Source organism: Athene cunicularia, assembly GCF_003259725.1.
Source record: "Athene cunicularia isolate RWA chromosome 3 unlocalized genomic scaffold, athCun1 chr3_part1, whole genome shotgun sequence".
Classification (NCBI taxonomy): domain Eukaryota; kingdom Metazoa; phylum Chordata; class Aves; order Strigiformes; family Strigidae; genus Athene; species Athene cunicularia.
The window spans coordinates 116,319,422-116,333,809 of record NW_020799097.1 but is presented as its reverse complement, the minus strand read 5'-3'; the positions used below and the strand labels follow the sequence as shown (position 1 = coordinate 116,333,809).

Below are 14,388 nucleotides of genomic sequence, written 5' to 3'. Positions count from 1 at the left end.
ACACACACACACACACACACACACACACACCCCCCCCCAGACAGATAACAGTGTGCTCCATTCCTAAAGCAACAGCGGTTTGTCATTTAAAATAGTGCACTTGGAATGAAGTGCAGAGAAGTCCTTACTTACTGTTCATTCTTTTGTGCAGTGATTCATTTACAACAGAGCTGGACTACTTAAAAACTCAAACCTTCCGGTCTTTTAAAATATATCTAACAATGACATAGTCATTAAAAAAATTTTATAGAGTAAATTTGCCTTCAAAGCAAATGGAGTGTGGTGAAAATGTGAAAAATCAATGCATGATCTTGATTTAGGAGAAGAGGATTTTATACGACAGAAGGGAAGAAACCTAAACCTTTCAAGTAAGTGGAGGAAAACTTTACCATTGTTAGGTGAGTCTGAGCTAGAGTGCCCACGTGCAGGTTTCCTTCTTAATTTCTGTTCTGTCAAAACTTACATTTGATTTTCACAGCAAAAATGATTATTTTTCAAACAATTTGAACTCTGAAGTAGCTGAACTTTTAACTCTTCTGAAGAGGCCAGCTTGGACAGCCCGCAAAGGTAAGGAAGATTTAAGTGTTAACAGTTCCCTTTTCCAACAGCATAAAAGTATGTATACAAGGTACCTTTAAGGTATGGAACCCCAAACCCTACTCCCACCTCTCTTATTTATGGGTACCAGTCTTTGGGCTGTAACACATAACCTTAAGATACATCATGCAACGTGCACAGTAACACTCTGAAAGAGAAAGCAGGGACTGCAAAAGGGTAAGTTCCTCCTCTCTACCCCGCCAGCCCCCTGAGAAGCACTACATGCCACCCGCTGCCAGCCTCAGGCCACTGGCTCAGTGGTTATAGCTCTGTAATATGTTCTCAAAGGGGAAAGATTGATAGAGCTCGTCAGCGGGGACACCATCAGTGTCGTAGTACTGGTTATCAGCAATGCTGTTCTGATGGTTGGGCATCGGGTTGGCAGAGAGTCTGGATTCATTTAAAACATCTTGGTCTATAAAACTGTAAACGGCTGGATCGGGTAAGTTAGACTGCGAGTTAAAAGGTGCATTGCCTGGGGGGGCTATGGGAGGGCACGCCGCAGGCACCTGATGGAGCTGCTGCCTGTGGTTGCTCGTGTTTAACACCGGGTTGTACTTCTCAAAGTTGATACTGGTGCAGTTCATGTCATCAGTCTCCATGCTGACGAGGCTGGCCGTGGAGACGCTGATGGGATGGGCCTGGGGCACCACGCTGTTACTAGAAACACTCTGCATCTCGGCGCTCGACCCCACTGCCACTCCCATGCCGTTGGCGCTGCCGAAACTCCGGTAGAAACCGGACTCCTTCTCGTCGGGCCAGTTCAGAGGGGCGTCGTGGAACGGCGGCAGAGTGCCGCTGCCCTGAGCCGAGGGCGGAGGCGCATCCGCTGCCGCGAAGCTGCCGGGCGGGTGGGTGCTAAGCAGGCTGCTGGCCCCTGGGGAGGGGGAGCTGTACAGCGCGGGCCAGCACGAGGAGAGCGGGTCCTGCTTCCCCGGCCCGCCCGATGGCACAGGGGCCATCTGGCTGCACATGGGGTACATCTGACTCGTGTTGGCCAGGGCTCCGAGCCCCGGCAGCAGCAGCGGGGATGAAAACATGTTTGGTTCTAGCGAAAGGGAAGAAAGACGCATTTTAATGATGTTTCTTTACAAGTTTTAAAATTACTAGCAGTAAAATGCCAGACAAAACCAGTGCTATTTTAGTAAGATTAGATACGCAAGTATGAAAGTGCAAATGCACAAGTACTCTCCAGGCTGGACCCCTGTAGTGCTTGTGCCTGCTAAGAGGCCCCAAAACAAAGTTGACATCTAGATGAACCTCACAACTAAACATTATATATTATTAGTACCTGTTAATTAGTAAAATCTGTATTACTATGAGCATTAATTATTAGTACCTGATCATTAACAAAATATGTATGCTCACTAGTGAAAAACTCGGACAAAATGTAGTTAGTAGTGAGGCTGAAATGCTGTGAGAACGTGTATCCAACGTTCCTTGTTTAGCCTTGTTCTAGGCTGAGAACCCAAGGGTTTGGCCTTGTTAGAAACTCCCTCGGTTCTCCCCCCTGAGCCCTGGCCAGGCTTTGGCTCGTATCCAACAGGGGGACAAAACCACATGTTTCCACTTAAAACAAAGATGCCAGTTATTCTGGCTTGCTGATTTTTGGTACATAAGGCTGGACCCTCTTGCCACGACTTTGGATGCTTCACCTATTGGTAAGTGCACCTCGTAGGATTTCCCACTTGCCAGGAAAGACTCAAATCCTTGCTGCAGCTGGGGCTGACAGCGCCTGCGGGTCTGGGTGTTGGTAACATATGCAAGTGGTGAGGGATCTGAAATCACTATTTTCCCTGTCGTGTAGTAATGATTAGGTGCCTTGAATTGCTTAACAGTATGTAGTAACAATTAAGTGTACTATTCTGTATTTTTCTTACTGCTTATTTTCTGTAGTAACTAGTTATATCCTTTGATTAACAGATCAGCCTACTCTTTTCACTCTAGTGTCTGAGTTGAACTGGCATCCTTGATCAGCAGAACAACCCCAGGTTTCTGGACAGCAGCAAGACAACTACCCACCTCACCCCACTATGGCAAATGCTGAAGGTGACAGTGACATTTAGGTAAAGAACTGATGGGTTTCATTTGTGTAGTCACAAGTACCAGCATCTTAAAGGAAGAAACCCTCAAGAGAACATCAGAATTTCAAGCAAAGAGGAGGAAAGGCCGGCAACTGCGTGTACATTTGAAGGGCTGAGTATCTGAACACAGAGAAAAATCAGCAGTTATCTAAATGAAGGCTGAAAGCTAGCAATGCTTCAAGAGGAAAGTGGTGTAGCCATCTCCTGTGCAAAGGGGCACGTGAGAGGCTCTGAGAAGGATCTGGAGGAGGAAAAGTAAGAGGCAGGTACTACTGCTGCCTTGGGAACTTCAGTCCTCACTGAAAAAGCTCCAGCCCTTCCCTACAGCAGTCAGACATTTACTTGTTTCAAACCACTCATGGGTTGCAGGCGGAAACCCACCTTTCTTAATCAGCTTCCCTTCAGGAGTGACAGCGGGGAACGGAGCTACTTTGGGCCTCTCTGTGGCATTTGGTCCTGCAACAGAAGAAAGCATGAACATACACTGAATATTTGATTTTGTACAAATAACTCCATCTGAATTTAAGTTTACTCAAACAAGAAAATGACAAATATTTTCCTTACCACAGTCCTGTATGAGCTTTTGCCAAGCCAATGTTGATCTTTGCCTTTTTGCTTTGTTGCCATATGGATCTACAGAGAAAGGAGTGGAAGGGAAAAGCATTATATTTCTCCTGGGTATAATTAGCAAAGGAGCTTTCTAAAACTTACAGTAGTGGCACCTAATTGTTGTAAGATATATTTAAAGAAAATATTTCAGACAGGACAGCACTGACAAACCGAGACACTGTTATTAATGGTAATTGTTAATCTTTTCATTCAGAGAGGGAACAAACTGACTATTGTTACTTGTAAAAAACAAAGAATCTACTTGTAGAAGTAGCATTGTAGAGTTTTCACTAAATAAGCTACTGATTATTATCAACACGAGTTCTGCACTGATGATGGCTTTTCAGAAACTCAGCTAATTGGAACAGTACCTTTTTCATCTGGGAGGTATCTGAAATCCATAGGTTCGCTAACTTCCTGGTCTGAAGGTCTTCGCAGCTGCATCTTCACTGTGACGGGCTCGGTGATGTCCTTGAGGAACGGTGGCGTTCTGAACACAATCGCCACTTGACGGTGAACATCAGCTTGTGAGAAAGAGCCTTTGGCCTCCCAGTTGTCCAAGACAAATCTGACTTCTATATCATCTAGTCCATTAGAAACAGAAGGTGCTTGTTAAGCTGAAAAACAACTGAAAACTTGCAGCAGAAAAAAAAGGAGAAAAGGAACAAAGGAAGGAGCCTGACCCAGAATTCAGATGCAAAGTAAATGCCTTGAATTTAAAGGCACCAAGTATCTTTCAGGAGTGGTGAGAGCTCTTGAACCTGAAAGCTCTTCTGCCCAGCTACAAAACCAAACCACTTACACGGGAGTGTGGTGAAGGGCTTCAGCTCCCTGGCTAGAAAGTGGTAGCATCAGCCATTGGGGACAAAGGGAAAGAAAAAACCTGGTCAAGATTACCTTTCTGAACTTTGTCACACAGTAGAAATATTTCGTCTCCTCCTTTTACGCTTCCACAGTTCTTGTTCACACGACAGATTCTCAATTCTGCGGTGTTGGGAGCTCCTGGAAACAAACAGGCAAATCAAGAATTACTGTAACTTGGTTGCTAGTGAAGATGAGGTGCTGGGAGTTAAGGCATACAAAGGGAAGGCAACAGCTGGAGAAGCGTGACAACCCCAAAACCCACAGGGAACAAGTCGCTCCGTACAGGAAATTTATAAGCAGGGCTTGATGTTCCCTGATGCTGCAGCTCTCAGCTGCTCGCCTCCAAACACAAGAAACCCGTGCAGCTGTGCCACTCACTCCCTTAATAACCTACTTCAGACTCTCAGTTTGAGTCAATTCCTGCCCAATCTTTCATGATACTGTACAGGTACGCTTAAAACAGAGCTCCTGGTAACCTCAGGCCAGGCCCCAATTACGCAGTTACTATCTGCAGCTATTACTATTATTACGAGGAAAAGTGGGTGCTACAGCCTCATTTACTACATGACACACACCACTTCATTTGCTGAATGAATCAGAAACTTTGAAGGGACGGGAAACAAAACAAACGCAGAAACAGCACAGGATCATATGACTGATAGTGTCATTGTGCATTTTTCGCAGGAAGGGTAAATTAAGAATCGAAGGCAGCCTAATTTTACCTTTGTTTCACTTCTGTATGTTTGAATGGCACTCAGTGTCCTTTTTACAGGTTTTTAGGAAGGTCTGCTCGGCTTGAGTTTGGTGTTTTGTCTTTTATTTGGCGGGGAGTTTAGAAGGGATGACAAAGGAAAGAAACTCTCCTCTGTCGGCCTCGGCTGAACACTGATCATGGCACCAACCTCAAAGGGAGATGTTCTCCATGGCCTGTCACGCTGTGCCACTTCCCATCTCCCCCCATGCACATCCTTGCCTCCCTGTTGCTTCAACTCCTGCCCAGTGCCTGTTTCTCGCTCCCCAAAAGCACACTCCTGGTAACAAATCCCTAGAAAAACAAGCTTCTCACCCCAAATCACATCACTTTCAACAGGGGCAAAACAACACGTTCTCCCAAACTGCATTTCCCAGAAAGAGTCAACAACTTTATCTGACTCTTCCCAAGAGTTTTCAGCATGGCAAAAGACACACAGTTTAGGAAATTTTGGTTCAAAACCAGTTCACGTGATAAGCAACTGAAAACAGAAGGTGCCTGTAATACTGAGTTTCATACACATACAGTCTCTGCTGATGTGATTGCCTCCGTATTATGTTCATATTATTCTTGCGTATCTCTACTATCCAGAGCAGGTAGAGACTACAAAGTATTAGAAAATGAAGAAAATACTAGCTTTAAAATGTGCGAGCTGATTTTCAGAAAAGCTTTGGATACCTTTTTGCTCCTGAATCTGAACAGATCTGAGAAAGCTTCAAATGCAACAACCTAAGATTTCCAAGCCCATTGTACCATGCAATTTTATCTGAATTTATAACCTCAAACCATACCCAGTTCTGTATGACAGAGCAGGTTTTAAAAGGCTAACATTTCTAAAAGAAATTCAGATCTCAAACTGCTGTTCCAGACAAGAGCGGTATAATTTTTATGACTTGTGGTTGCAGTTTAGACACTGTTTTATTTACACCACTGCTAGGTTACACAGAGGATTTTACATACCTATAGTATAGCAGAAGCTGCCCACGTAAACCCACACTAAAAAACCAAGCTTCCCCACCACACAGCTATCTGTCATTTCAGCAGCTTAGCAAAGACTGACGTCAATCACCATAGCCAAGTAATCATGATTTGGCACATTTCTAAATGGCATCTGAGACATAGCTGCAAATCTTGTACATCAATTTTATCTCAACCCTAATTGCTTTAGTACTACAAGGGTTCTCAGTAACACAATGCACTCAGGTCCAACTTCTAGATAATTCTAGAAGAGACTCTAAAAATATCAAACACACCTGAGTTCACATTCAACATTTTCAATAGGGTTATGCCCACAGCAACACAATTCTAACATCCACTTTATAAAACACAGACCTCATTGTATTCAGTAGCTGCTGCTAAAGTTATGTCTTAAGTATTTAGCATGGAAATACTTTTGCTGCAGAAATAACCCCCCCCTGCCAAAAAGTTTCTAATCATTAAAAGCTCTTCTTCTATTCTCCAAGACAGAAGTCCAGCACTGAGGGCTAAAATCCTCAACTGCAGTGAACTGCCAAAGCCATGCCAAAGTCCCATTTTGTGGAATGTGGAAAATGGCGCCAAGAATGGTTCTGCACCTTCCCAGAGCATGATCAAACGTTACCCTCGTTACCTACCTATACAGTGAAAACAGAAGCCAGCTGAGATACCAAAAGGATCTATCAGCGTTAAGACAGTTTCCGACTGGGATAAATCTCAAGAGAGAGTCCTGTTCCAGAGCCCTCACAAGGCAAAAGCAAGACTCCTCATGGTTACAAAGAGACTTCAGAGGACACCCTTGGAGAACAGATCAGCCTTGCAGCAGCCATCCATCTCGCTACTATTTATTTTAATCACTTGGCACGTCAGGAGCAGGCCTTCCCTTGCTGTGATATGTGTGATACTGCTGTGATATGTGAGCAAGGGCTGAGAAAGCACCTATGCATGAGTCCGTGGCTGTGACGGACTGGTCAACCAATGCTTCACCCTGGGATCATCTTTTGAGTATATGCTCACTGTCTTGCCAGGAGTTAGACATAAATCTAGAAGTCCCAAGCCACAGAAACGACCCCAAAGACTGGCACAGACCTCAGAAACTGACCTGGCATTTTTCAGTCCCAGCAAAAGGGAAAAACAAAAGGGAAATAAACAAGAAATATACAGATAACTGAGTTGGTACTTACTATTGTCATAGATGGGGTTGGAAATCAAAGGAGGAAGAGCTAACGTGTAGTTGCCGTGTTCATCAGGGAGGAAAGCTTGGAAGCAGAGGCGGACGACATTGAGATCATACTCATCAATGTTGTGCAGCTGTTCTTCAGGCACTGAACAGCAGAAGGAAAGACAAGACTGAGGATTAGTCATCAAAACCAGCATCAATTCTTCAAGCAACTGGGGATGAACCTCCACTGGTAGAAGAGATGGTGTTGCCAAGGCAGACAAAACATGCCCATAGTCCCTGCTAGCTTTACAGGGGCTGCATGAACAAATTCCTTGTCCACAGCAAATGATGCAGAGGCCTTTAATGCTTTCCCTTCATCAAACAAGGCTAAATTGTCCTAGTTCTCCAGCTGTTTCTTGTACCTGGTTTCTTCACCTTGACTTCCAGACCATTTTCATGTATCTATAGTTTAAACGTCATTCCCTGGACACGTTTCTCTCTCATTTCTGCATGATAAAATTCACAACATGGATACTGCTGCTGAAGAGAAATCTTTCAGTACAAATAAGTCCTAGGACATAGCTGAAAATTTTCTGCAACAGTGAGACACTCCTGCTATATGGTATTTTCCGCTAGAAACTGAAATGGAAGAATAATCAGAAGACAGTTCTTGGGGCAAGAATGAAGCCGAAACAACACAAGCCATCTCCCCTCTGCCATCAACATCTGTGTCATTTCTATACTTCTGAGAATAGTGATTATCAGTATCATTATGATATAAATTTCGTAACACAACAAGCAAAACCTTGCCAGAAAGGATCCATTTCCATACATATTCCTCCCAGTGTCAAACACAGTACCACACAACCCAAGCCCAGCTATCAGTTTTGTAATTAAACTAAGTGAAAGGGTGAACAAGACATAGGACCTGGGAAATCATTACCCTGTATTTCACGTACTCCCAGCCTAATGGGCGATTCTAGGAAAAGCAGCCCTCTGTGAATTCAATACTTTCCTTTAAGGTCTGACATTCAACTATTATGTTGACATTCAATGCCAGCAAAATGAGAAACTGATTTAATTTCATTTAAGTAGAAGTACTGATAATTAAAATAATTTTGAGTGGCTCTCCTTTCCAAAAGCGTTCGAAGCAGCAGTTCAGCATCCTTAGATACTCCTCGCAATTATCTAAAGTGAACATGCGCCAAGTCAACAGATCACCACCTCTCAAGTTCACTCCTTCCCCTGCCCTTTCACAGGCCTCTTGCAAGAATAAAAGATTAAAGGTGCCCAAGATAAGAAGGCTGGGGATCACACTGTACTGATTAGATTGCAAAGCTCTGACCTTTAACACTACCACTGGGTTGGTCTCCACCCTGCCATGAGTGGGATTACTGCAGTGCCCACTTGAATGATTTCTTCCTTTTACCTTTTGATAGTGTGAAATAATAAATGCACTGGGCTCAGAATACTTTCCACTGGCATTTTTAGTCTTTCTTGTGCTCTGAATATCTCAGTTTCTCCTGGCCTCTGCTGTAAAAAGAAATCGAGTCACCTTTCCCTTTCGCAAGTCCATGATCTGCAATATTTCAAGACAATAACACCAGCAAGCACAAAACTAAGCAGAACTACACACGTAGTATCAGAAATGTTGGTGCCCAAGGCAGTTGTGTCAATGTGTGCTTTTCAGGTCGGTGGCTGACTGTGTTACCAGAGAGCAAAGTTTTATGCTTTACTGCACTTGACTTTTATGATTTTAATGCACTTTAGTTGACCTGCTAACTTAATAAAATAGGATCTTTAGAAAACAAGTTTGGAACACACAGCTGTTCAGTCTAACTCAGGTTTGGTAGCCTAACTGCCTCTTGATAACAGCCTGATTTATAGAATTAAAAAAAAAAAAAAAGAAAAATAAAAAGAAAAGAAAAGAAAACAACACATTCTCTAAACTGCACCTTGTGGAAGGGATTGTCAGGAGTGCAATGCTGCTTTGCTCCCAGCAGCTCAGGTGAGTCTAAGCCATGCTTTGCCACCACTGCCAGCAAGCAAGTAGCTCTCAAGGAGGCTCTGGCACCAAGGTGGCTTACACTCATGTGTTGTATTAGCCATCGGTGACCAGATGGATCTGCCCAGAGAGCCCAAGCAGCAAATTTCCAACCTCTTCAAAATGAAACTGAGCAGAGAAATTCAATACTTTTGTCTAAGTCAACTCCCTGTAGATGGAAGCCAAGCACAAAATCTGGATCTGGATTTTGATTCTGAATCAAAGGCATGGGCTTTGTGGTTGTGCAATCAAGTCTCTCTCATACATAAAAAGCAGCACTAGTCCTGCGCCGTGTTCTCCACAGGCACAGCAGCCTCTTCCCCGGAAACAACAGGCTTAAAGCTTAAGAGAACTCTATAGATACAAAAAACCCACAATAGATAGGGAGAAAATTAGTAATGTTCAAATTGCATCACTTCCTATACTAGGAACTTCTGCAAATTCCCAGTAAGTCTGTTTAACCACCTGACATGGGAAAGGTGTGATGTGCCAATAATCACAAGAAACAAAATTGCTCTTTACAGCTCATTGTACTACAGAAAAAAAAAAATTGCTCCTAATTGTCATTTTCTTATAAATTATTTAATACAATTTTTAAAAATCTGTAGTTTGAAAGAGGAAGTGCTCAGTCAAGACTGATTTCTCTTGGGCTATTTTTAACCAGATGAGAAGAACATAACAGAGCGAAAAAGGAGAACAAGACAGCTGCAACCCCATCTTGTGATGACATGCTTAAAAAATAAAATACATAAGAGGCTAGATTCCGTGTTCATATACATGTACAGCTTTCATCAATTTCTAAACATATTACATTCCCACCTAAAAGATGATCATCCAAACAAAATAAAATGGTTTTTTAACAAACATTTAATTCTGCTCCCTCTGAAGTCAATTTGAGAGTAGCCACTAACTTGAACAGATGCTGGTGTGCACCTTAAGAATATTAAAAACAAACAAAAAGGAGGTAAACAAACACGCTGACTAATGCCTGGAGTACAGCTGCACAGAGGATGGTCGTGTCATTCCGTGTTATTTCACTGACTTCTGTACAGGAGAACAACAGGCAGGGTTAAACTTGACAAACCTGAAATTATTAAAGTTAAGAAATGCCGTTGAAGATTTTGGGACCAGAAAGGACTGGAGAAGAAGAGTAACCATCAACCTGTGCGAGCTCCACATGAGCAGCTTTACTGGAACCAGTGACATTACACACGTGAAGTAAAAAACACTGCATGATGCAGCACGTTGGGAGCAGGTTGGGTAAAAAAGGCTCAAACGCCACACATGAATAAAAGGAAGTAGTACTATGTTTTTGGCAAGACTTCAACTTCCTCTTCTGACTGCTTCTCGCTGTGTGGTACCACACCTTACTGTCTTCATATGAATCCAACTGAAAGAGCTGGAAGCCAACCAACAATCTCAGTATGCTTCTGCGATGGCCCAATCTAATAAAAAACTAGCTTTAACCTGGCAGAAATTCGTTTTCTGTAGTTATCTATGCAAACAGGACTAGATGGAGGAATGTTCGTAAGCACAGCTCTTATAAGGGGAAGGAAAGATTTCAAAAGCAACATTTCGCAACTCAAACACATAGAAATTAAAATAATATTTTAAAACAATTAAAATTCTAAAGGTAAACATGGGGCGTGATGCCAAAAAATCCATTAAAATACCACCAGCACAAGGGTAAAAGAAAAACTAAACCCCACTTACCAAGACTCTGGCAATAGGATTTAAAAAGCAGTATCTAGAGGTACAGTCAATCCTGGGGAGCATTAGCTGTTCAACCTGAAAGGCTCTACAATAACTAGGAAATCCTTTCTTTATAAATCTTTTTACAACTCTCCTGAAAGAAATGCTTATTCCCCAACTTAAAAAATAATTACCCTTTGAAATAATTCTCTAATGATTATCTACTGTCACGGGAAGAGACTGATCTAATCCCAGTGTGGGCACAAAAACATCCCATGCAAGCTAAACCTTGAACTCCTTCCACCCTGAGCTAGAGAATCTCAACAGCTCACATAAAACACAGGCATTAGGTTCAGGTTGTCCCCGTCTCAAAGACTGATGTCACTAAAGTCCAGAGATGCCCTGCTGAGTTTCTACTGAATGAGAGAACTTCCTGGATTTCCTTCCGTAACAAAAAATTGGAAACTTTCTGGGTCCAACCCACCAAGTGCAATTACAAGTTTGGGCACAAAATTAAAGATGCCAATAGCATCAGGCCTCCTTGTTTGTTCCTATTTATTAATTTCTAATGGTTTTTAGTATTTCAAGTCTTCAACATCCAGAAAGGCCAATAAAATACCATTTATCTGATTAAATTACTAGGGGATAAAGTGCTCTGATGTTTACTCATAAGGTGATACTACAGGGAAAGTGAAAGTTTACTCTGAACACTGAAGAGAAGTGATGAAGCATTTGGGTTTTTTAACTGATAATGTGATACCTGATTAAACAGCAGAGTCCTCACACACAGCCCTCCAACCGACTTCTAAACTAATGATATCAGAAATTTCTGCAGTGGGTGGGAGTTGGAGGCACTTCAGCGTCTCAACTTAACCTGCATGGAAACTTCCAGGGCAAATGATGTGGTGTGACACATTCAGAGAGGGCTGCGCTGAGAACAATCAGTTCACCCTGCAAAGGGACATATGGTGACCTTCCCTTCTCAACGAGGGGCTGTGGGGCCACGCCAGGTCTCACACGAAGAGAATGACCTCTCACAAACAAAAACACTTCACCACGGAGACCGCTCGGAACGCACATCCTTAATAATCACCATGAGCTGTGTTCTGCCGTTTCTCTTACGCAGATGATGGTTTTTAATTTAGGGATATGCTGGGAGCTCGGTTTCATTTAGGTGATGACACAGAGGTGGTTTGCCTCAAGTGTTTTGCTCCTGGAGCACAAAGGTTCCCCTTTAGCCCTTATAGCGACCAATCAGTTTAACTTGGTCTATGTCAGGAGTTTTGCTGTAAAAGGCTGGCTCTGCCCAACCTTCATTTCCGGCACTACTTTTATACAGGGAGTAGCTCTCATGTGGTAAATCAGATCAAGGAACTGGTCTTGCTCAAAAGTAACTTGCCAGAAGAAAAGAGGAAAAGGCTTGTTTTCAGTCAGTCATTCCCGTGACCGCTAGTCCTGATGCAAGAGAAATGGTGGAAGCAGACAAGAGTGAAAGGAAGGACTGCCTCTTCCAGTGCTGCTGCTGATTTATGCCAGGTTATACCAGTCAGGGAAACTGGGCACAAGTCACGGGTCCGTCTCAGCGCCCGGGAGATACATTCCAGATTGACTCCCCCCAGCCCGTGCTGCAGCCGCAGTTGTGACTGCATAGCTATACAGCAGCCAGCCTGAGGAAGGGCTACAGCACACAAGTAATGGGCACAAGCTAAATCACCCAAGAATTTGACTGCTGTCTCCTAGAGCTGACCTGCACAAGCTAAAAAGGATCTCACCAGGTAGTTTAATGCTACGCTCGCTGTTTCAAGTGAGCTACAACTGTATTTCCTACAAAGGAAAGAGCAGATGGTCCTGGTGGACTATTTGTCCCTTGCTCTCCAAAGCAGAATATTGTGCTCAGTTTGTGCCTGGGCTTCAGCATCCAGACACACAGTACCAGATGATGGGCTAGGCTGTTCTACACGTCCAGAGACCTAATGCCATCTAGTAGCACTTGCTGAGAGGTAGAAGCTGGGAACAAGGGGAGGGAGGGACCGTGACAGCACTATGCTTCTTCTCCCTATACACCTGTGCCTGGTTTATACCTCTGAGCCATGAAGAAGTAAGTTTCAGTCAATTCTGCAGAAAAAAAAACCCTTTGCATGTACCTACAGACACAACATGCATCAGCAACAATCATTTTAAAAAAGCAAAAACTCAGGAGGTTGATTAGTCCGAACGACTGTAAAATTCAGATGCTAACCCACAGTAAATAAATGCCCAAACTACTGCGGTTACATTTCCCTGTGTTAGAGAAGAAAAAACACAGGGAAGTCAAATGGCTTGGCCTCATACAAAAGCCAATGGAAGAACTGGGAATGAAAATTAAAAGTTTCAAAACTCAGCCCTTGTTTTGTCTACGTAATATTTCTCTGAATCTGGGTTCTTTGGCTAAGTTTAATCTGAAAGGTAAAATTGGAACAGGTTTAAATAAATATATCCATCAGCCTCTGTACATTTCTAGAGCATTTTTTAGCAGTTTCTGTTTATAGTATGAAAAAAAACATTGGCATTTTTTGTGTCTGTACTTGGTAATTTTCCTTTTAGTTTTTAAACAAAACAGGCTGTCCTTTAAGTTAATATACACGTTTCGGCATAAACAGCATTTGCCTGAGGAATGAAAGAACAAAGGGCTTTCCAAAGGTAAAAGCTAAAGTCCTGTTAGGATCAGAACACTTAGCTTTCCTCAAGTGGATTTGCTCTGTGCCTCTCAAAAAGCTGACAAGTGTCAGCTTGAGAATTTAGTGGGGTGGGGAGTGACACATTTGTTTTAACTTAAGGACAAAAGTTGAAAGTTTCTTGTAAGATCTGAGGCATTCATGTCAGAGGACTCTAATGCTTTCCCATTCCAAACTCATTCCCAACTCCCAACTTGAATTCTTGCTATGAGTCTCCTTTTGGTTCATGCTATTTTTTGTCTTTGCCGAAATATTCCGTGGCCCGCTAAGTCCCCCAGTAAAGCAGGGGGCTGGAGCAAGTGGGCTGGAGAGGGGGGATCCTGCTGAACTTGGCTGATGTGGGCGAGTGGCGTCAGAGGAGAGGCTGTCCCAGGGGCGCAGGCGTGCAGGGGAAGCTGTGGGGAAGGTGACTGTGTACGTGGGAGGGAAGCGAGTACAACTGGTGTGGGGACGAGCCCGGGCGCAGCACGGAGGCGTGAGGGGGAAGGGGGGTGTCGTGGAGACTGTGACGAGGGCAGAGCCAACACGGGGTCAGCTGCTCACGGGCGGAAAGGGGAAATGGCAAAGGAAAGACTGCGGCGGCAAACGGAGCCGAATTAGTCGTGGGGTACAAGGGAGAGCCTAAAAATGAATTAAATGCTTATTACCAAGAGCAATTACACAGAAACAGGAACCTTAAGCATGTGTCAAGCTCCAGGGAAAGCCTATTTATACTCTCTTGATCATTTTCCAAAAAATCTGGCAATTCTCTGGGCTTCTCCCTCTAAGACAAGTCTAGGGTTTTCACACTGTCATCCATTTGGCTAGAAAAAGGTAAGTCCTCTTGCAATACTGAGCTAAATACAGTTTTCCCCTAAATTTAAAGAACACATTTAGGGCTTTTCCTCATTGATAAT

At 43.3% G+C, this 14,388-nt stretch overlaps 1 protein-coding gene across 3 annotated transcripts in view; it reads right to left on the bottom strand.

Annotated features, from left to right (window-relative positions):
* REL (REL proto-oncogene, NF-kB subunit) overlaps window positions 1-14,388 on the bottom strand; it is a 43,677-nt gene continuing 29,289 nt past the window's right edge. For all 3 annotated transcript variants that reach the window (XM_026846201.1, XM_026846202.1, XM_026846203.1), the window contains 6 exons: window positions 7,065-7,205; window positions 4,188-4,292; window positions 3,662-3,874; window positions 3,246-3,314; window positions 3,063-3,137; window positions 1-1,645 (listed from right to left, as the gene is read on the bottom strand). In XM_026846201.1, coding sequence (XP_026702002.1) covers window positions 852-1,645; window positions 3,063-3,137; window positions 3,246-3,314; window positions 3,662-3,874; window positions 4,188-4,292; window positions 7,065-7,205 — 1,397 coding nt within the window. In that variant the 3' untranslated portion in view covers window positions 1-851. The remainder of the gene's footprint in view (window positions 1,646-3,062; window positions 3,138-3,245; window positions 3,315-3,661; window positions 3,875-4,187; window positions 4,293-7,064; window positions 7,206-14,388) is intronic.